Source organism: Camelina sativa, chromosome 6, assembly GCF_030686135.1.
Source record: "Camelina sativa cultivar CO46 ecotype springtype chromosome 6, ASM3068613v1".
Taxonomy (NCBI): domain Eukaryota; kingdom Viridiplantae; phylum Streptophyta; class Magnoliopsida; order Brassicales; family Brassicaceae; genus Camelina; species Camelina sativa.
Genome location: NC_141885.1, coordinates 544,674 through 567,528, shown reverse-complemented (window position 1 = coordinate 567,528; position 22,855 = coordinate 544,674). Strand labels below are relative to the sequence as shown.

At 39.8% G+C, this 22,855-nt stretch overlaps 3 protein-coding genes across 5 annotated transcripts; 1 reads left to right on the top strand and 2 right to left on the bottom strand.

The window, feature by feature from the left end:
• Positions 1–4,373: 4,373 nt before the first annotated feature.
• Positions 4,374–7,157, bottom strand: LOC104789922 (uncharacterized). Of its 3 annotated transcripts, XM_087453818.1 has the most exons (9): positions 7,043–7,157; positions 6,495–6,790; positions 6,217–6,402; positions 5,986–6,131; positions 5,789–5,884; positions 5,430–5,670; positions 5,162–5,347; positions 4,941–5,077; positions 4,374–4,666 (listed from the first exon to the last, which is right to left on the bottom strand). In XM_087453818.1, exons 5-9 carry the CDS (start codon positions 5,846–5,848, stop codon positions 4,637–4,639), a joined length of 654 nt encoding a protein of 217 aa, XP_087309944.1. In that variant the 5' UTR covers positions 5,849–5,884; positions 5,986–6,131; positions 6,217–6,402; positions 6,495–6,790; positions 7,043–7,157; the 3' UTR covers positions 4,374–4,636. The 3 variants fall into 3 exon arrangements, with proteins under 3 accessions (XP_087309944.1, XP_087309942.1, XP_087309943.1); XM_087453816.1 differs by lacking the exon at positions 4,374–4,666 and having other exon boundaries at positions 4,717–5,077; XM_087453817.1 differs by lacking the exons at positions 4,374–4,666; positions 6,217–6,402; positions 6,495–6,790; positions 7,043–7,157 and having other exon boundaries at positions 4,717–5,077; positions 5,789–5,877; positions 5,954–6,090.
• Positions 7,158–10,242: 3,085 nt separating this feature from the next.
• LOC147942082 (uncharacterized) lies at positions 10,243–11,826 on the top strand. Its single transcript, XM_087455511.1, has 3 exons — positions 10,243–10,575; positions 11,095–11,607; positions 11,698–11,826. The coding sequence occupies exons 1-3, from the start codon at positions 10,243–10,245 to the stop codon at positions 11,824–11,826; spliced, it is 975 nt and encodes a 324-aa protein (XP_087311637.1).
• A 6,588-nt stretch (positions 11,827–18,414) lies between these two features.
• On the bottom strand, positions 18,415–22,242 carry LOC147942081 (putative clathrin assembly protein At2g01600). Its single transcript, XM_087455617.1, has 15 exons — positions 21,868–22,242; positions 21,686–21,755; positions 21,477–21,574; positions 21,250–21,388; positions 21,002–21,129; positions 20,809–20,901; positions 20,657–20,707; positions 20,443–20,508; positions 20,289–20,354; positions 20,122–20,202; positions 19,949–20,029; positions 19,670–19,846; positions 19,491–19,569; positions 19,278–19,393; positions 18,415–18,945 (listed from the first exon to the last, which is right to left on the bottom strand). The coding sequence occupies exons 1-15, from the start codon at positions 21,955–21,957 to the stop codon at positions 18,559–18,561; spliced, it is 1,722 nt and encodes a 573-aa protein (XP_087311743.1). The 5' UTR covers positions 21,958–22,242; the 3' UTR covers positions 18,415–18,558.
• Positions 22,243–22,855: the final 613 nt, after the last annotated feature.

The following is a 22,855-nucleotide window of genomic DNA, read 5'->3' as shown; positions in this document are numbered from 1 at the left end:
ATATCTCATGACTTAGTAAGTGCTTTCTAGGTGTGGGAAATTGTTTATCAGAAAGATGGTTCTGTTAACAAACTCATCAAGTACTACAAGTATCTCAACCTTATCAAGTACCACAAGGATCACCAGCTCATCAAGAACAACAAGGATCTCAATCTCATCAAGTACCACAAGGATCTCAATCTCATCAAGTACCACAAGGATCTCAATCTCATCAAGTACCTAAACCTTAAACCCTAAACCCTAAATCTTTAACCCTTAACCTTTAATCCTAAAACCTAAACCTTTAAACCCTTAACTCTAAACCCTAAATCTTTAACCCTAAACCCTAAACCTTTAACCCTAAACCTTTAACCCTAAACCCTTAACCCTAAACCCTTAACCCTTAACCCTAAACCTTTAACCCTAAACTTTTAACCCTAAACCCTTAACCCTAAACATTTAACCTTAAACCCTAAACCTTTAACCAGCACTGACTCGGGCTCTATCTTCCATATTGATCCATCATCCCGCACATCGATCCCACACATCTCCAAATAGATTCGTGGGACATACATAATCCGATCACCGAACAGACTATCCATAACCGCTCCCCAGAACTCGACCATCCTGTCTAAATCTCGGAGTTCTCTCTGTGTTTCTCTTTCTCTTGCGTCTAAACTCGCGAACAGAACTGTTGTCCCCATGTCCGTGTCCCAGAAGAATGCGCAAAATCCATTTAAATTTGCTTCCCTTTAATAACCGTCCAGTAACCGCCACTTAAGTCATATCTGCATGTTTTCTCACGCTAATAATCGTTCTCGCCAATTCCACCGTACGCTAGCACGCGCACTATTAATATCTTTTGTTAACTGTTCCCGCCCAAACAGTTAACGCAGACTCCCCAACACCTGGATGACCACCCGACCAGTTCATCGGGCGTCCTACACAAGCCTCTCGAACCACAGCCTATCCTGTCAATAATCCTCGGTAACCAGCTTAATCAGAATACCGAGATAGGGGTGTTATAGGTACCCTCGGTCTGCCCAGACTTCCACCAACACCCATCCCCCTATATAGCTCTTAGCGTTTTTATTGGTCCGGCACCAGGAGACATTGAAATGTCCGAGGAGTCACTGGTGCCAAAAAAAAAAACTTGGAATTTTTTTCTGTTTTTTGGAGGCTTCATAAGCATACTAAAACTGATTTTCTGGTAAAATTTCAGAATTTTCTGGAAACTCTAAATATTTGTTTTGATTATTACCAATATTGGATGATCATGAACAAGCCGGAGCTCCGTTGACATATTTGATGTGAAATAGACATCAGGACTCTTCATTGATGTATTTTATTAATTTTGATCACAAAACATCGAATTCGATCGAAGATTTTCAAAATTAGGTCAAGGCTCAAATTTCACCATTCATTGCGGACGAGTACACCGTTCCCGGCGGACGAGTCCATCGTTCACAACGGACGAGTACACCGTTCACTACGGACGAGTACACCGTTCACCGTGGACCGTTCACCGTTCACTACAGACGAGTATACCGTTCACCGCAAATGAGTACACCGTTCACCTCGGACCATTTACCGCGGATGAGTACACTGTTCACAGCGGACAAGTCCATCATTCACTACGGACAAGTCCATCGTTCACTACGAACGAGTACACAGTTCACCGCGGACGAGTCCATCAGTCACTGCGGCCAAGTCCATCGTTCACCGTACCGTTCACCGTGGTAGAGTACACTATTCACCGTAGACCGTTCATCGCGGACAAGTCCATCGTTCAGTGCAGCTGAGTACACCGTTCACCGTGGACTGGTCACTGCGAACAAAAACAACGTTCATTGGGGAGCTTTCACCGCGGACGAGTACACCGTTCACCGCAGACAATTAGACGGGACTGCTTACTGCAAACGGTGTACTCAGTCAGTGCGGACAAGAACATCATTCACTGCAGACCGTTTGCCGTGGACGAGAACACCGTTCATTGCAGACAAGAACACCATTCATTACGGACCACTCGCTGCGGACGAGAACACCGTTCACTACGGACAAGAACATCATTCATTGCGGACCGCTCGCCGCAGACGAGAACACTGTTCACCGCGGACGAGCATCAAGACGTATCAGGACAGAACGGTATCAGGACGCATCAGGAAGACATCAGGACACATTTGGACGCGGACGAGTCCATCGTTCACTGCGGTCGATAACACTCTTCGCCACGGACGAGTCCATCGTTCACTGCGGACGATAACACCGTTTGCAGCGGATGAGTCCATTGTTCAATGCGGACGACATCCGGACGTATCCGAACGACATCCGAACATATTCGGACGACATTCGGATGTATTAAAACGGTTTAGGGTTTAGGTTTAAGGATTTAGAGTTTAGGTTTAACGGTTTAGGGTTAAAGGTGTAGGATTTAGGGTTTAAGGTTAAAAAACTAATGTGTCGTTGTCAGATAGCTCGAGACGCTGTTTCTTAATTTACCCTTAATATTTAATAATATTTACATTTACACACCATTATATTTTTTCACAAAGTCAATAACACCCGAAATTTAATTTTTATATTATATATCTCCCTCTATCTCAAACCGCTTCTATTCATCGCAGACTCCAAACCGTAAGCAACATTAGTCCACCTTGCTTCGTAAGCCCAATAAAGATAGCAAATATCTACCGAGAGATTATCGGGTTATTAGTCAAACCCACAGAGCTCTACCCCATCAACAGATAAATGCATAGATCTCAACCATTTCAGGTCGATTTCAACATCTTTTATCATAAAACTATATTTTCCAATTTCAATAACCATTTTCCTGTATGCATAATTGAGTGGTATATTTTGTAAATAAAGTGAGAATATGAGACATTTATGAAAAAAATGTAATTTATACTAGTATTTTTGCAGCTGTTTTTGCTCAAAAATACTTTTTGGAAAGTTTTTACATTTAATGTGTTAATAGTAATTACTAAAACTTCAAAAGTAATTATAGGTAAGATTAAAAAAATAAAGAAATCTTTCTACCTCATTCAAACATAAATATATGATTCAATTTCATTTTTATTTGAATTTATATTTAAGTTATCTTGAATTATTCTATAATACATTTAGTTAATAAAAATTGTGATTTTTTCCTGCATATGATGTAATTCAAAATTTTAAAAACGGACATATATTACTCAATAGATGAATAAAAAATACGGGTAAAATATCTCATATCGTCTAAAAATATTGGGCAATGGTTCAGAAGTTTAGAGTCATACTATAAAAGAGACCAAAATGATTCCGAATACAAATGAGTAGAAAGCTTCATTTATCAGGCATTCAAACTTTAAAAACTTTTATTTTGTTTATTCTGGTTCTTTATTTTAAAGATTTTTTAAAGGTTAAATATGAAAAATATTTAAAACTTTTAAAAAGTTAAATATGATAAATATTATACCATAGATACACCATAAATATTAAAAATTAAGATGATATATTATGAGTTAAAATATCTCGGGACGAGGTTATATAGCAGGACAAGTTTTATTGGTATTTATATTAATTAAAGAATATCATTAATTCGGTGTTACACGGTTAAAACATCATTTCATTATTTTGTTAACACTGTCGGTATCAGAAAATAGACATATCTAATTAAATTGATTAAATAAATATTATGTAAAAAATAAATTATATTACGGTATTATATAATTTATTTAACAATTATTATATAATTATAACATATTTAAACAACAAATACATCTTATAATTTAAATATTTTAATTATAAATAATTTTGCATTGCCGTACACCCCGGATCGTAATATAGTTTTATTAAAATTATAGAGATATGCAATCTAATAAAGATAGAGAGTTGTTGTCTTTTCAAGTCTAATCATATTCGATTATTTAAAAATAAACCGGAAAGCACTAACAAGTTTGGGATATTTTTTAATCTGGTTATGGTTGGGCATATGGTATGAATGTCTTTGATCGGGATGAATGCAAGAGGCAAAAAAAAAACATCACAGAGGTTTACCACCGGTGGCAGGGAAAAATATATTTACTTTTGTTTGAGTTGCTTGTCGGTGTGGGCTAGTTCGAGGTCGGATCCGACTTGATTTCAAGAATGTTTGCTAGTCATATACACAAGCGATTTTGAGCAGCAGAATCAAGACCGACAACTGTGTAAGCTAGGGACACTGCCGCCTAGTCTCATCACATTTTGGAGACGAACATATTAGTGGCACATAACTACCAGGCCCTCCGAGTGTGTGAACCAGAGGGATAGACATTGACATTGAGAGGGCAGCCGTTATAATGGTAAACCTCAAACCATGGCTAGAGATTTGGGGTCCCAAAATACGAGGCTTATGGGATGGGCACGTTTATCTCTTAGAATGTAAGATCGATTTTTAGAATTAACAATACACATATTGTTTCAGTTTTTGACATGAACGAAACATTTAACTCTTGACATACTCACTCTTGTGGAAAGAGCTATCAACCGGCATTACTACTATCAAACATTCAAACTAAACTGTTTTAAACTGCCACGTTACTGATCATTTGTAACATAATTAAGAAGTACAGTTCATAAAACTAATATAAACGAGCATAGGTATCAACTTAACCCAACATTTTCTTCTTCTTCTTGTTCACGTGCTCTTTTTCTTAGAAAAGCTTCCCTGCAATGTTTTAGCTTTCATAAATAAATAAAAACCATAATTTCCAAAGATGAAAAATCTCAACACCATCAGATGTTAAATCTTAACTCGGCATCTGCTTGAAAATCAAATGCACATCCAGTGGTAAAAAGTAACATGGGTCGGATTTAGGCAAAACAAAACTAGAAGTTAGAAAGGGAAACTGCATGTTGTGGTAGGAGGTTGCTCGACTTAGACAATGACAAAACGTATTGACACAACAAGTCTGTCCGGTTTGGCTTAGATTGTTAATTACCTGTGAATGCTTCCGACCAGAGAGATGCTTGCTGAAACTTTCATGGCCTTGGCCACCAAGTTGTTTGCATGTTAAGCAAAACCAGCTGGCAGAGTCACTCGTTTCACTGAACATATCCTCCCCAGTTGTCATTGACACTGCGGGGAAATAAAAGTAGCTACAAGTTCAGCAACATAATTGCAAGGTTATTTCAACAACACTGGGAGAGGAAAAACACAAACCTGTCCGAAGAGAGCTTCCCCAGAGCAAGGCGTCTTCTTCAGGAGAAAAATAGGAAAACGGCCTGAAAAGGTTGAATCCAGTCAAAGGAGGAGGGAAGCCTCTCGGATCGCATATGCCCAAAATATTAGCTGGGGGTAAATTCTTGGAGATCCACTGAGAAATGAGCAACCTGATGTCTGAGGTACCTGTTTCAGGAGAAACTAAAGACTTGAGACTGTATTTAACATCCATTACCGTAAAAAGGCATGAGCATGAGAAGATACTAACCGTGGGGGGAGTGATAAAGATTGATTCCAGTGGAAGAGAGCGCTTGAAGGATGCATGGAGGGACGTCTGTTAGTATGCCAACGGCGTTGATGGTGAGATTACCGCAGTAGCCATCTAGCTCCAAAAACCGTTTAATGGTTGGACCGACACGACCAGCATCGAAGGTGGAGGGAACCGGGAACTTACTGATGTCCCAAAAGACCAATGTCTCAGCCAAAGAAGCCTCCTCCCGGGTAGGCTTCTACACAAGTGAGAAATGAAAACTTTTGATATGAGGTTTTGACACGGGGTCAGATTTAGGCAAACAAAACTAAAAAAAATTAGAAATCTCAAAGTTAACAGATATTAATAAAACTTGCCATTGGTCGCCACCAGACAATGGTGGAAGGTTTCCCATCCTCGTCCTCGAATTTACTCATGGGTTCATTTTCTCCAATGGTCAAGTGTTCAGTCCTCTGAGGTTGAAAAACAATAGCGCATCCAGTGGAAAGGGTCAGATTTAGGAAAACAAAACTAGAAGAGTTAAAAAAAGGGTTCGCCTAGGATGCTTAATTACCGTAAGTACATGTCCTGGGGAAGAGAGATGACTGGTGAAAGATCCAAAGCCTTGGCCAGGGGGATGATTATAGCATATTGAGCAAAACCAGCTGGCAGATTCATCTGTTTCAGGAAACGTATCCTCATGCTTAAGTGACCCTGACACTGCGGGAAAAATAAAAGTAGCTGGTAATATTAACAACAAGCAAGCACAGTGAGAGAGGAGAGGATCAAAATTAAACACACCGACCTCCAAGAATTAAGTTAACCCAGCTGATGGCGTCTTACTGAGGAGAAGAATACGAAAACGCCCTGAAAATGTTGAATCCACTCTGAGGTGTAGCGAAGGCTCTTGGATAGCATATGCCCAAAATATTAGCTGGGGGTGGATTATCTTCCATGCACTCAAACATAAGGGACATGATGTCTGAAGTACCTGCACAGATTCATCAGAAGAAGAAACTAATTAAAGACTTGAAAAACTCTATTCATTGGGAAGGTATATGAGGATGAGAAGATACTACTAACCGTAGGGGGGCGTAATAAAGAATGATTCCAGTGGAAGAGAGAGCTCGAAGGATGTCATCATGGACGTCTGTTATCATGCCAACGGCGTAGATGGTGAGAGGACCATCGTAGTCATAATTCTTTAGCAACCGTTGAATGCACTGACGGACCCGTCGTGGATCAAAGCCAGGGGGAACCGGAAAACTCTTGACGTCCCAAAAGACAAATGTTCTATTCATGGAAACCTCCGGAGTAGCCTTCTTCATCACCGGCACCGGCGTCGTAGCCCTCGTCATGATTCAAGACTTCTTTAAAACCTTTAAAGTTAATAAATAAATAATAAATCAAATCGCTGTAAGAACGGAAATCAAACATCAGATAAGCATTAATCGGAGAGATCGATTGACACGGTTAAATCACCGACCCGAGAGAGAGAGAGAGAGAGAGAGAGAGAGAGAGAGAGAGAGAGAGAGAGAGGGAGATAGAGGAACACGGCCGTAATCGAAACGGGAATACAACTTTTTCAGATAATTTGAAGGGTTCGACGCAATAGTGTTCGAGAAATTTACCTGAGATATCCGCGGCGGACTTGGTTGAATCTCGAAATCGCCTACGGTTGCATCTGGGGAGGCTAAATAGACTTGTGAGAGAATGGGCTTCGTTATAATGGGCTACAGTTTCAAAGCCTCGACCATTATTTCTCCTTGTCTGCACCATACACATCTAGTATAAGTTCCCTATATCTGTACATATACGATTTTAACCAACTAATAACACCTCATTATTTTAACATTTTTGAAAAACAATAGTATTTTATATTATTCACATTCTTTTAGAAAAAAAAAAGAAATGCTTTTAATAAATAAAAAAATCTATAACATCCCATATCGTTAGCTAGTCATATGTTCTTCGTAATATATCTATATATACTTGTTAAAATTCATATTTAAATTTGTTGTCTAATAGAAAAATTATGGTATTAGCAATATGTTTTTCATTTCATTTTTATATACTATGTGTTTTTGACTTAGCAATAGGCCATTAATATATTTCATCTCATCCCGTATAATATAATAACTACGTAGACTACAAACATATTTACGTTTACAAAAAAAAAATAAAGTTATCAAAGGTGATATTTTTTGTATTTTAATTAGTTATGGAATTTCTGTATTTTTTTCATCGCTTGCTTAGGTCTCTTCGATTCAATGCACTAACTTGTGGCGTTAGATACCGAAAAAGCTCACACGAAGATGGTTTGAAAATGCTACTGGTAAATATCTCCTTACTCTGTTTTTTGCCTATTAATTAATTATGGGCCATAAATGGGTTCAACGAAAGTGTCTTGTTTATCAAACAGTCCAAATTGTGTAGGTATTATGTACACCTGACCCAGTTCCATGAGCAGCGCTATGCCTATGAGAGACTCTAGGTTGCTTAGTCGTCCACCACTATATCTATATATATTTTTACTCAGACCAGCATCTTTAGAAGCATGCATTAACATAATTCACCTGATTTATTTGAAAGTGACAAATTGTTTGATTACAAATCTGTCATTGTTGAGACTGAGTGAGCGAATAGAGCCTTGAGCTAAGCAAAATAAATAATTGTTGATGATATATAAATTAATTATTGTAATACTTGAGAGAGAAACATTGGAGCAGATAGCGAGCGCAGGCGAGGTCGTGTTCGTGGTCGTGGGCGTGGTCGTGGGCAGGGACAGGTTCCTAAATCCAGTGTGAGTGTAACCTAGAGCATGGCCAATAAGGAGGTGGCAGAGTCACAAGTTCATCCTAGAGTGTCTGGACACCTGGCTGGTGATGGTATCGGTAGAGCTGGTGTGCTCGGTGTCGGTGCCAATGTTTCCCCCGGGTGGTGGTTGTAGTGGAGGGTGCTCCAGGTAGGGAGGATGTCCTGATGGGCTTGCTAGCTCAGGTGTTGGCACGACTTCCACCTGTGGCGCCACTAGCAGCTGGTGTGCAGGCTCTTGTGGTGTCGCCAGCGGTTGGTGGGCAGGTTCCAGTGGTGCCGTCAGTGTTTGGTGGGCAGGGTCTAACGGTGAAGCTTGTGGCTGGAGTGCACGCAGGCGTGCAGTCGGGGGCCAGGGTAGTGGATGCACAATATGTTCAGATGCTGGTGAAACTACGGCATGTGGGTGCGGGATCTTTCCTAGGAGGCACGAATCTGAGTGTGGCGGATTAATGGAGAGAGCGGGAGGATATTTTCTAGTCACTTTGGTATCCCGACCAGTATCGGGTGGACTTGACAGTGCACTACCTGTTAAGAGATGCACGTGTGTGGTGGAGGTCGGCGACAGCCCGAAAGTGCAACGGAAGATAACTTGGATGGACTTTGTGAGGGAGTTAAACTCCAAGTATATTCTGCAGGAGGCGCTTGATCGCATGGAGGCTCAATTTTTCGGGTTGACCCAGGGGAACTGTACAGTGTGGGAGCTAGACGCGGAGTTCATTCGGCTTATGGTGTATGCAGATCAAGATTTGAAGCCAGAGTCGGCTTAGGTGCGGAGGTTATTGTTGGCTCTGCATGACAACATGAGAACTTGGTGAATGTTGAGGAGCTACGCTATGCGAGCCTAGCTGGTGGAGACTACACTCGGGATAGAGGATGACTTGAGGTCACAAGTGGTGGTGGTCAGTCCTCCAATGCAGCCGAAGCGGACTAAGCCGCATTTTTTTTCTAGCAAGGGCGGCAAGCCTGCGCAGGGGTAGAAGTAGAAGTTTGCTGTTATGCAGAGGTCGGGGTTCAGCGGTGCGGAATGTTTCGGGTGTAGTAGCATAGACTACAAGGTGTCCAACTGTCCGTAGAGGGTTGAGTAACGGACAATGACGGAGCAGCGGTCAGATACCCTAGTGTGTTACTACTGTAGGGAGACAAGGCATATCAAGCCTAGTTGTCCCAAGTTGCAGCATATGGCAATAGCGTTGGTCTTGGCTGGAGGGCAGCCAGGACTACAGCCGGTGGGATGGATCGAGCTGATGCTGCGGGTGTACTTGACTGTGGAGAACGGTGGCACTAGTGCATGAATGATCACAGGTATAACTTCTGAGACTCAGACCTTATTAATTCAATATTTAAGATCTTATGTATGTTTTGCTTATGATAGAGTGTTAGGTTTTCATCACATGAGGTTTTGTAGGGACCTTGTCGGTGTGCGGGTTTACGTCCGACGTCATATTCGATTCTGGAGCAACCCATTACTTCATTACACCGAAGTTCGCTAAGAGCGCCACTATCAGGGGAGATCCCAGCGAGAGAGCGGGAGTTGTCAGGGTTGCAGGAGGCAAGCTCCTGAGAGTCCTTGGTCGGGTGAGGGATGTCGATATTCAGATCATGGGGGAGTTGAGGCCAGCGGATCTGATTATCAGTCCTGTTGAGTTATATGATGTCATCCTGGGGATGGATTGGTTGCACTTCGCCACAGGGTACAGCTGGAGTGTTACAGGGGTATAGTGTTTTCCGAACGTCCAAAAGGGAAGTTGGGTTTTAAGGAGGTGAGACCGACACCGGGGAGTCTCGTGATCTCGGCCGTATAGGCCGGGAAGATGATTGAGAAGGGGCGTGAGGCCTACCTGGTTATGATTTCTATGCCTTAGTCAGTTCGGCAGTCTACAGTTGGAGGCATTCAAGTTGTGGAGGAGTTTGGGGATGTGTTCCAGTCGTTGTAGGGGTTACCACTATCTTGGTTTGATCTCTCACGATTGAGTTGGAACCGGGGGCAACACCTTTGTCTAAGGCGCCCTACAGGATGGCTCCAGTAGAGATGCCAGAGCTGAAGAAGCATCTGAAGGATTTGTTGAGCATGCGATTCATCTGTCCTAATTGTTCATCCTGGGGAGCACCAGTGTTGTTTGTTAAGAAGAAGGACAGGAGTTTCCGCTTGTGTATCGAATATAAAGGTCTGAACCGAGTCACTATGAAGAACAAGTACCGTCTCCCGAGGATTGAAGAGTTGTTGAATCAGTTGAAGGGTGCTACTTGGTTCTCCAAGATCGACTTGGCATCGGGTTACCATCATATCACAATACATGAGGCATATGTGAGGAAGACTGCCTTCAATGACAAGATATGGGCATTACGAGTTTGTGGTAATTTTGTTCGCTTTGACGAACGCGCCAGCAGCGTTTATGAGATTGATGAACAACGTGTTTCAGGAGTTTTTGGCCTTGTTTGTCATCATTTTCATCGTTGATATCCTGGTATATTCCAAGAGTTCTGAGGAGCATGCAGTAAATCTGAGAGCAGTTCTAGAGAAGCTGCGGGAGCAGAAATTGTTTTCTAAGCTGAGTAAGTGCAGTTTATGGCAGCGGGAGATGGGTTCTTGGGTCACATTGTTTTATCAGAATGAGTTTCAGTAGATCTAGAGAAGATTTAGGCCATCAGGGAGTGGCCAAGGCCGCAAAGTTCCACTGAGATCAGGAGTTTCCTGGGGTTAGCGGGTTACTACAGGAGATTCATTCCAGGTTTTGCATGCATGGCACAGCCGATGACTAATCTTATAAGGAAGGAGGTTCCATTTGTGTTGTCACTGAAATGTGAAGCGAGTTTTGCAAGCCTCAAGCAGATGTTGATTACCACGCCGGTGTTAGCACTGTTATAGCAGAACGAGCCTTACGTTGTGTACACAAATGCTTCCGGAGTTGGGTTGGGATGTGTGCTGATGCAGCAGGTGGTTTTCACCATGAAGATTTGGAGGTCCTATCTTTATGGCGGGAAGTTGCAGGTATTTAAAGATCATAAGAGCTTGAAGTACATTTTCACGCAAATTAAACTAAATTTGAGGCAAAGGCGATTAATGGAGTTGGTAGCGGATTATGATATGGAGATAGCTTACCATCCTTGTAAGGCTAACCTGGTTGTAGATGCTTTGAGTCAGAAGCGGGGGGCATCGGCTCAGGAGCATGATATGGAGGCACCAGTGGGTGAGATTAGTGCATTGAGGCTGTGTGTTATCTCACATAAGCCTTTGGGCTTGGAGGAAGCTGATCGAGAGGATTTGTTGAGCAGAGTGTCGTTAGCTCAAGAGAGTGATGTGGGGTTGGTGAATGCCTCTAAGGGTGCGGGTTCAGAGTATCATAACTCTGCCAATGGGACCATCGTTGTGGATAATCGGGTCTGTGTGCCCAAGGGTGAGGGTTTTATGCGAGAGATACTGAGAGAGGCTCATTCGAGCAAGTTATATATTCATCCATGAGCGACAAAGATGTACCGTGATCCCAAGCGATATTATCACTGGGTCGGGATGAAGAAGGATGTAGCTGATTGGGTTGCGATTTGTGACACCTGCCAGCTGGTGAAGACTGAGCATCAGGTTCCAGGGGGATTATTGTAGAGTTTACCTATTACAGAGTGGAAGTGGGATATGATCACGATGGATTTCGTGGTAGGATTGCTAGTGTCGCGGATGTTTGATGCAATTTGGGTGTTTGTGAACCGTTTGACTAAGTCTGCACACTTTCTGGCCATCAAGAAAACTGATGGAGCAGCGGTTTTGGCTAGGAAGTATGTGAAGGAGATAGTCAGATTGCATGGTGTGTCTGCTAGTATTGTGTCTAATAGAGATTCCAAGTTTACTTCAGTGTTCTGTAGAGCATTTCAGGCAGAGATGGGGCACGAAGGTTGATAAGCTCAAATTTAACCCTAAGCTACTCTCTCAAATTAACAGATCACAGTAATACTTAGGGGTCGAATTCCACAAGGACTCTAAATTACACAATAAATTGTAGAGTTTTTTTAATTATGTTAAACAAATTAATTAGAATTGAAATAACAATGCAAAGTATTAAATAAAAGTTGTTATAAATTCAGAAGATCAAAAAGCTAGGCCTAGGAAATTTCTCAGGAAATTATGAAATATAAAATCAATCAATAAATTAGGATTCAAGCAATTAAGAACAGATCTAAAACTCTAAACACTTTTGTAAAATAAATCAGTTCTCACTGCAAATATTATCTAAATTTAAAACCAGAAAATCCAAATCTCTTTGCAAAATTCAAGGTAATAAATCAGCTTTAAAAACAGATTTAGATTGTTCACAAAATTATTAAATCAAATCCCTTTGCAAGAAATAATTTTGCTCATCAAAAGGTTTAATCAGGAAAATCAATTATATTCTCATAATTTTTTTCATATCAATTAAGAACAACCTATGATGAAGATCTGGAAAGATAATGAATTCTAAATAAACAGATCTAATAATTCATAAAATCCCTGTGAAAAACCCTGAACCTAACAAGCAAACTATTCAAACATATTCAATGAAGAACAAAACATAATTCTGAATAATAAGCAATTGAAATTAAAAGAGTAAAGAGGGAGTTCAAGAATTTTTCTCTCAAAGCAGTTCAGATCTCTCTCCCAAAAGCTCTCAAAATCTCACAGAGTTGCAGAAAATAAAACTTGCTAGAATAAAACTTAAGGGTTTGTAAAACCTAAAAATATTATTTATATGTCCTAAAACACGTCAGGGACTAGTCTTGCAATTATGGAAAATTTTGGGCAACTTTTGTAAATCTTCCAAAATTTGGGTCTTGAGTCGGCAGAAAGGGGTGTCGACCGACACCAAGGCTGGTGTCGATCGACACCATCACTTTGACTCGAATCCAACTTCATTTCCTCCAGATTATTGCTCCAAAATGATCCAAATCGCTCCACTTTCTCCATCAATGCAAAAATCCTACAAAACCTGAAAAGACTCTCAAAGAACCTAAAAACACATCAAAAGACTCTAAAAGAATCCTTATAAAGTGTGATCACAAAAAAAGAGAACAAAGAAATTATGGCATTATAATGGATAAAAAAAAAATTGTATTATCAAATATTGTTGTGCCATTGGGATACCTAGTTAAATGTTAAACCCGAAACGACAACGTATCGCCGCCTCTTTTGCTACGGTTAATAAAAACAGTATCGCCGCCGACTGTTTCTCTTCTCTCTCGATCTTTTTTTCCCTAAATCTCTCTAAACCCTAACCTAAATCTTTTTGCGTAATGGGGGAAAAGGATATGAGACCCGTTGTCATTCACGTGGATAGTGAGAGTTGCCGTATTCCTAAGTTGGCAAATGGCGGATTCTATGATGTTAATCACCTCATTCCTAGCTTCAGGTTATTTCTCAGATCTCGTAACTTTTACGGCCCGATAGAGCTATACGTTGTTGTGGGGAAGGCCTCCAACCCACGTCGTATGCAAGGTCCAGTCCATACATCGTTTCAAGCTCTAGAAAGGAAGTGTGAATCTATGGAAGATTTTAAGATAGAGTTCGTTGATATGGATGAAGACGGTGATAATATCACCGATGACGAGATTCAGAGGCGGATGAATCTGTTGATTCCGAACGCTACAAGAGCCGTGTTGGTATTGTGTTCTTCTGATGGACGCTACTTCCGTGAGCTTCAGCGGATAAAGTCGAGAAACCATCTTCGACAGGATGTAGATATAGAGATGCTTCTTTTGTACGACCCTTCAAGTGTAAGACGAACCCTGAAGAAGTTCTTCCCAGTCACCCATAGAGAGTGTTGGGAGAAGACGCTTTTGGATGGCTCCACTTTTGCTTCTAATCAAGGTCCACCACCTGAAGGTCCATCACCTGGAGGAGATCAAGGTTCAGGCGGTGGTGGAGGAGGAGCTCAGCAAACTCCAAGTGATGCTCAACAAACTCCAAGTGGTGCTCAGCAAACTCCAACTCCAAGTGGTGCTCAGCGAGGTCGAGGTGGTGGTGGTCGTGGAAAAGGAAAGTATGGTAACAGAAGGACAAGGACAGGGAATAATGATCCAGATCTTTATGCCCTCAAGCCTGCAAGCATTGAAGTGTGGCAGGTATCTTAGACATTTCTTGATTTCTTTTCAGTATTAACCTTTTATAATCACTCACTCATTTATCCTCATTTTAGATGAGTCTTTTTTGCTTAGCTTTCTTAGTATACCAATTATGCTAGTATCGTTTTCTACATGGTATTGACAAGCAGTGGTGGTCATCTGCTTGTTCAAAGCAACTAGTTGGTAGACTTGTCTACGGTGCTGAGAACCGACTCCAGTTCCCCGTTGTAAGACTGTTCAACTGGATTGGTCCTAGCAAGGGTGTCCCTCGGGTCTTAGCGTGCTTCAGTAACATGAGTATACAGAGTCATTCCTATTAATCCGAACTGTTTTTCTGGCCTCAGCTTGTTTTTAACATACACTTTTGTTCTATATTCAGAACCTTCTGCGACAGGAGCCTCTCAAGCAGCTTGTGGACTGGGGAGATTCACAGATAACCTTCATCTTGATCGCTGTGATTTTTCATCCATTGCCATTTTCTTTAATTGTAATGCTATCAAAGAAGTTTCATCTGAATTTGCTCACCCGGGATTTTTTAAAGCAGGAATACCCAGAGAGAGCCAATGGGCATATCTTCAGTGTAGGCTACCCAAACAATGATTTGACTGTTGCTCAAATGATGATGACTGAGGTGAGAACAAAAAAATGGTCACTGTTAAGACTCATATTTTTGATATAGTTCCTATAGCACCCTCAAATGTTGCCAAACAAATAATGGACAGGTCTACCCAAAAGTGAGTGGAGAGACAACTCTAACTCCTGCAGATGTCCCGGTACGCTCTCATTCCATTCCAGCTTGTTGACATTATAGCTACTACTTACGAATATCTTTTTTTGATTTTTAATTATCTCTTATAACTCCTGCAGATGTCTCAGGGAACTGCTGGTGATGGTGTTTCACTGGCTGGACTATTGGGAACTGTGAACCAAAAGACTGGAAGGTACTTGGATAGTTACTTAAATCTTTTACTAATGTATTTATATTTTGGGATTTTTGCCAAAAATGTCACATTTTTTATAAAAGTTTTGGTAAATGCCACATTTGCTTTATCTTTCTAAAAATGCCACATTTTTACTGTTTACATGTGATTAAAAGACGAAAATACCCTTATATGAAAGAGAGTGATTGTCATGGACGAGATCTGATGGACAAGTTATTAGAGTAAGTCATAAACTTGTCCACGAAATCATTTTTATAACTTGTCTACGAGAATTCTATTAACGAAGTTGTCCACAAGTTCAAATTAGTTATCCATATTATTAAACATAAGTTGTCTATGAAAGATAATTAGACAAAATGAGTAAAAAGTCGTGATGGTGGACCAAAAAAAAATGGTGGAGCAAAAGAAGATATGGAGAATGATGAACTAAAAGAGGGTGATGGACCAAAAAAAGGTGATGGACCAAAAGAGTATGATGTGGATGAGGGTGGACCAAAAGATTATGTGGATGAGGGTGGGCCAAAAGATGATGTATAGGATTGGGTTTTTCGTCGGCATCCTTCTCATCCACATCTTGTACATCATTCGCATCTTGTCTATTATTCGCATCTTGTCCATCATCCACATCTTGTTCATCATTCGCATCTTGTCTATCATCCACATATTGTCTATCATCTGCATCTTGTTAATCATGGACATTTTGTCCATCATTCACATCTTGTCCATCATTCACCTCTTGTCCATCATCCTTATTTTGTCTATCATCCGCATCTTGTCCATCATCCGCATCTTGTCCATCATCTGTATCTTGTCTATCAGCAGCATAATGTTCATCGAGGGGCATTTATGTCTTTTTATGCAAAGGTTGTGGCATTGTGGAAAAGAAAGGAAAAAAATGGCATTTTGACTAAATTTTTTACTGTTCATGGTATTTTTGTTAATTAACTCTTATATTTTTGCATCTAACCTTCTTCTCATCTTCACCTTATATTTTTTTTTTATAACTTTCGGTGCAGGGCTCGGTTTAACTAAGATGTCAGTACAGACAATTCCAAGAATGGCAGGCATCAGCGAGATTGACGCCACAAAAACCTTTTACCTGATAGATAAAGATGTAAGTTTCTGTTTTCCCTACTTTTCTTCATCTGAAACCGTGTGTCTTGCTTGATAATAAATAGTTAAGCTTGCGTAGTTCCATAGGTCAGTTGACTTTGAAAGTGTCATATTATTGTCATTTTTAGAGCTTTCTTTTGGATGTTATTTTAATCTATCGTCTAAGAGCTTACCTAGAAAACGTACGTTTTAAAAGTTATTCAATAGCCATTGTTTTTTTGCATCGGTCAATATATTGTTTTCTCATCTGTTTTTGTCACATAAGATCGTGCTCTTTTGAATCATTTAATGAAAACAACTGATTTGGACTTCAGCCTTAGCCTTAGTGACTTGACTTCTTGCAATCTTAATCTTTGACTTACTGTTCTTTACTGATTAAAGTGGGAAGGACTGCCGGATTGCGAGAACACGTGGGAGATATTGAAGCATATGGTTAACCAATTTCCGAGTTCCCACCTTGTGTCTTCTTTACGTGGCTAGAGTAAACCATTAGACAAAAAGGAACGAAGACTCTAGAGCAGCCAGAGTCTCTCTTCTATCTTTAATGATAAATAAGGCTTGTTGTAGTTCTACTTAAGACTCTTGTGTCGTTTTTATGATGTTTGCTAGAGTGCGTGGAACAGCACTACAAAGGGGTTTGTCCCAACTTAGCAGCGTAATCAACTAATGAATTGATAACTTTCCTGTTCTCTATCCTATCTTTCTCTATCCTTCATTTTATCTCATTTCCTTCTTACTACCCAAAACATTTTTCACACTTGTATATTTCGTTGTAGCATTTTAACTTAACTAGCATTAATCTTACGAATAATTCGTCATAAGTTACAAAATCTAGTTATCCTCTCTGCGGGGAACCTCTAATAAAATCTAATTGATCTCCTTCACATTTTTTATCTTGTGTGCTTTTTAAAATTGCCCACTATGGAAAAAGATGGTTTGTTCTCATATTACAAAGCCATTCCTAGTCAAAAATACAAAAAGTTGGAGTGACAAGAAGACACTTCGAGGACTCCAAAGCAAAAAAAAAAAAAAAAAAAAAAAAAAACCCTTTTCAAGAGTTTTCTCGCAAGTTTAGTGATCAAGGGATTATGTGTATGCAACTTCACAAAGATTGCTGCGACTTTGATGCAACCCACAGCTGCACTTTTTTACGCTAATACCATGGCCTTTCTTTCCCCTGAACCAACACAACGCCCACCAAATATTCAGACCACAATCCATTATGAGTGTATTTATATGTGGTAAATTGTTTATCAGAAAGATGGTTCTATAAACAAGCTCATCAAGTACCACAAGTATCTCAACCTCATCAAGTACCACAAGGATCACCAGCTCATCAAAAACAACAAGGATCTCAATCTCATCAAGTACCTAAACCTTAAACCCTAAACTCTCAATCTTTAACCCTTAACCTATAACCCTAAAACTTAAACTTTTAAACCCTTAACCCTAAACCTTTAACCCTAAACCCTAAATCAACCCTAAACCCTAAACCTTTAACCCTAAACCTTTAACCCTAAACCCTTAACCCTTAACCCTAAACCCTTAACCCTAAACCCTAAACCTTTAACCCTAAACCTTTAACCCTAAGCCCTAAACCCTTAACCCTTAACCCTAAACCCTTAACCCTAAACCCTAAACCTTTAAGCCTAAACCTTTAACCCTAAACCCTAAACCTTTAACCCTTAACCCTTAACCCTAAACCCTAAATCAACCCTAAACCCTAAACCTTTAACCCTAAACCCTTAACCCTTAACCCTTAACCCTAAACCCTAAACCTTTAAGCCTAAACCTTTAACCCTAAACCCTTAACCCTAAACCTTTAACCCTAAACCTTTAACCCTAAACCCTAAACCTTTAACCAGCACTGACTCTAACTCGATCTTCCATATCGATCCATCATCCGGTACGTCCATCATCCGGTACGTCGATCCCACACATCTCCAAACAGAATCGCGGGACATACAAAATCCGATCACTGAACAGACTATCCATAACATGGGGAGGGGGGTTTATTTAACTCATATATGCATATATATATATATATATATCGTAGACATTTTTATATTTCTACAAATAATAAAAAACAGAGATCATCAAAACCAATCATGTGGTTCTATTACTCACAAAATAAACCATTTCCCTCCAACCAAAACCAATCAAAGATACATACGTGAATAGAGAAAACATGATCACAGGAGGCCAGTGCTGTGGAATGGGTTGTTATGTTGGTTTACCGCAAAATCACCATAACCCGTGGTATTTGGCTGCTGTGACACCGGCTTTCCCGGGAATTCCCCGAAATTTCCAAATGGATTACTATTGTTGGTAGGAGGAGGGTTGGACTGATGCTGATACGTTGGCTGGGGCTGATGCTGATACGTCGGCTGGTACGCACCAAAGGGGTTGTTCACCGCTGGCTGCTGCTGAGGTGGGGGAGTTGTGCCATTGAACGACGCAAATGGGTCATGGGACGCAAAAGGATTGGGAGCTGGTGCACCGTACGCTGGGCGTTGGGAAGCTATGTAGGCTCCATCATCGTATAGACTGCTAAGTGTAAGCGTGTCTAACCCTCCAGCCTAAAACATTTTTATTGCACAAATTATATGGTTTTTTCAACATAAGCCTACAGCCTTACACACTAACCAGTAACCTAGAACAACAATGAACTTCCTTCCCATCCTCACGGTTCATTTTTTTTTTTTTGTCAACAATGAAGTTCCTTGTCTCAAGGTTACAATTTCGATAATACATTGCATGTGATGACTCTTTCATTACTAGTTTGTTAATAACATGGTTCCTAGTCTAAGGATTTATAAATTGGGCTACCAACTACTAACTGGCGTTAATTTGTGTGATCTACTGTTTGAATCATATGGCATTATGAATAACAAAAGGAAATAATACTTACCAATTTCCTCTCGGTCGCTGCAGAGATATCTCTGCTGGGTGCCGTCACCAAAGCAAGCTCCCATCCTGTAGGATCGTAATCATTTGCTTGACCAAAACGAGGCGTTGAAGGATTAACTGGAAATAGAGAGAACAGAAATGCGTTACGAAATGAAAAAAGAAAATACAGTAACACTCTCTCCAGACTGGCAGATGGTCTAACAAGAAAGCTTACCATCAGTTGAAATAATGGCTAAAGCAAGTGCATTTTGGTCTTCGATCACAGATGCATCAGGAGTACCACTGTTCAGACCCTGTGGTCAAAGTTGAACAAAGAGAACTTGAGACATAAAAATCACAGTAGAAACCAAAATTGATACTAAAATTATTAAGTAATCATCATAGAATTTTCACCAGTAGATCATCAGTATCAATGAAGATCTGAGTGTTGGCTGAAGGAGGAGGCGGGGGAGAAGGTTCTGTCTCTTCAGAAGCAACAACGACATCCTCTGAAGGTAACATTTCACGTTCTTCATGCGACGGTTCAGTATCTTCGGCAGTCAGTCCATCATCCGGCCTATACGTTAGAAGCTGAATGTAGAAAACTCCGTTAGCACATAAGACAAAGAAAAAGAAAGAAGGCCAAAAGACCAAAAATATTGGATCATTAATATGGGAAATAGGCATAGATACCAGTGGTTCCGCTGGGACATCAACAACTCGTGGTGCTTCTTTAATATACTCCTCCATTGTTGTCAGAAAAGATTGTGGAGGCTGAGAAAATAACATAAAATAATGTATTAAGTAATAGAAACAAGCAATGGCTGTCAACTAACTTTATCAGAAGTTATCTCATTCGGTAGTACCTCTCTAAGAACAGGAAACTGAAAATTCCTCGCAAGTTCCAATCCTTTGCAGGCTTCATAGAAATCAGAAAGGCTTCGTGCCTGAAAAAAAAAAATTTATCCCTTTGTTATACAAAAAAGTGTGACAAGTGAATATATATATCAACAAAAACAGTCCAACAACACACCTGCTGACCCGCACGCTTGTATATTTCGAGGGAATTGATGGCTTCATGTTTTGGCATTTCAAAGAACTGTAATACATATATACAAAGTAAGCAAGGAAAAAGGAAAGCAGATAGAGAGACATGATAGCTATGATGATAGACAAACTAGACCTACCTTGTCAATGAGATTGATAATTCCATCATTGATAGCACAATAGACTTTAAAACTCTCTTTCAACACCTGTCATACGATGAATAAAAAGTTTAGAAAATTTCAAGCGTTGCTTTGCCATATGGAACAGAAAGCTTTTGCAGAGAAAGACATCATCAACTGTGTCCAGTTGTGGAAATGTTAATCCTAGGACGGAGGAAGGATCATTGTTACGTACCAGAGCAAGTGCATATTGTGTAACATGATTGTGGTTAGCAGCGCCTTCTGGCTGAAAAAAAAAAAGAAAACAAAAGGACAAGACAGTTCATTGGTAAGCAAGTGACGCCACAAAATATTAACAATAGAAACAAATAAAAACAGAAATAGTACCCTGCAACCAATGAGACGATATAGAAGCTGCTGCAAAGCTGGCAACTGTTCCAAGAGTTCTTCACCATCTAAATCCCTGGTTCTACTGTACCCCTGGCCATCCGCAATATGCAAAAACGAAACCATCAGAAAAGAAAAGAGGTAGGAACACAAATGAAAAAAGAGAGAGAGAGACTAAAGGAACGATTGATACCTTATCCTGGCCTGGGGTAGATTTAGGAAGACGTTCTGCTTCAGTATCATATTTTAAAACCCTGAAGCATTCAAGCCGTTCCTCGAGGAATAATGCATAAGTACGTACCCAAGCCGAACAATCCCAGGCTGTAACAGAAACAAAAAAAAAAAAGCTTCCAGTTAACCTTAACACTCTCTATTAGGAACAACTTAAGAATATAACACATATACACACAAACGAAGCATAAACACTAAATTTGAGTTTACCAATAGGGCTTGAATCATCCTTGAAGTTAGAAAGTTGCAGAATTCGCCCTCTCTGCGAAAAGTTTAATAGCTCCTCTCTGAACGTTGGATCTCCTTCCCTTAGAAGCCGATGAATAACAATTAGTGTTTTCAGGGCAACCTGTTGTCCAACCAACCCAGTAGAGATCAGTTCATGAACTTAAGCCAAATCACACAATTTCAAGAACTAGTAGGGATCAAATGAGTACCGTCCAATTTCTGGTTTTATGCAAACGGCGAGAAAGGGCGTGAATGCAATAAGCAACATCTGCTCGAGCACGAGTCACTGATGTTGCCGCGAATATTTCTGCAACAACAACAATAGAATACAATCAATCATTCTCAGAGAAGAATTCCCAATTGGAAAAAATCAGATCTAAGGAATTATTCCCAATAATAATAAAAAAAAATAACTCACTTCTGAGATGGCGATCTTTGGGAGGACACTCGACATGATTCGTAGCTTTAACTATGGCAACATCTAATTCCTTAATTCAAGAAACCAAAAACCGAATCCATCAGAGACTGAAAACAAAATCAATAGTTTTAGAGAAGAAGAAGAAGAAAAAAAAAAGAGACAAAATCGGAAAGGGAGCGTACGGCGTAATCGCTGTTGACTCGGACTAAGCCGACTTTGGTGGAGTCTTTTAAGGCTCCATAAGCTTTTCTCCATGACTGAAGCGTTCCCATCGGAAAAAAAAGAGACTCGTTCAGATCTCTCTCTCTCTACGAAACACGGAGATGACGTGTCTCTATCTAGAACCACCTTCTTCGATAGATTATATAATTTTCCCCGAGAAAAGCTCCGGAAAAAATCACGAGAAATCACAGAGAGACTCTAACCGATGACAGAGAGAAAGAAAGAGAAACAAAGTGAAGAAGGCAAATTAAAAAAAAAAAAAAAAAAAAAAAAAAAAAAAAAAAAAAAAAGGACGCGAGGTTTTAGACTACTCTTACTTGTTCCGTTTCCATTTTAAATTTCTTTTTCTTTTTTCTTAATTTAAAGTCAATTTATTCAGACTTGATAAAATAAAAATAGAGTCAAATTTTGAATTTTCTCTATGTATGTACGTCTATAGAACTAAATAATTTCTATATTAGTATTTGACTAGACGAAATAAAATATAAGTAAACAAGGCAGGATTTAATTAAATATAATTAATGTAGAAAATCGGAATAATAGGTGTTTGATGAAATGGGGGAATCATAATTAAAGGTCACGCAAAAGCATAAAACGGTAATGATATGTGTATATCTGGAAAAATTCTGACAGTACTAATGACCTAACTTCTACTAATCAATAAAACAATTCGAATCTGCTCCTCTGGATTATCCCATCTGTTATATCAACCTTTTTTTTTTTTAATAAAATCACAAAGCCATGTGTTCTATACTTCTGTATTTAGTATTTCAATAATACATATATATAGTCTAGAGATGCTTAATCTACAGTCTACAGTCTCCAGTCCTCAATTTCTTCAATATAAAAAGAAAATAACATAAGAAATGGCGGTGGAGATTAGATTACAGATGTGATAGAAATGTTGGCCACCTACCACTAACTATCTAAAATGGCCAGCTTCATATT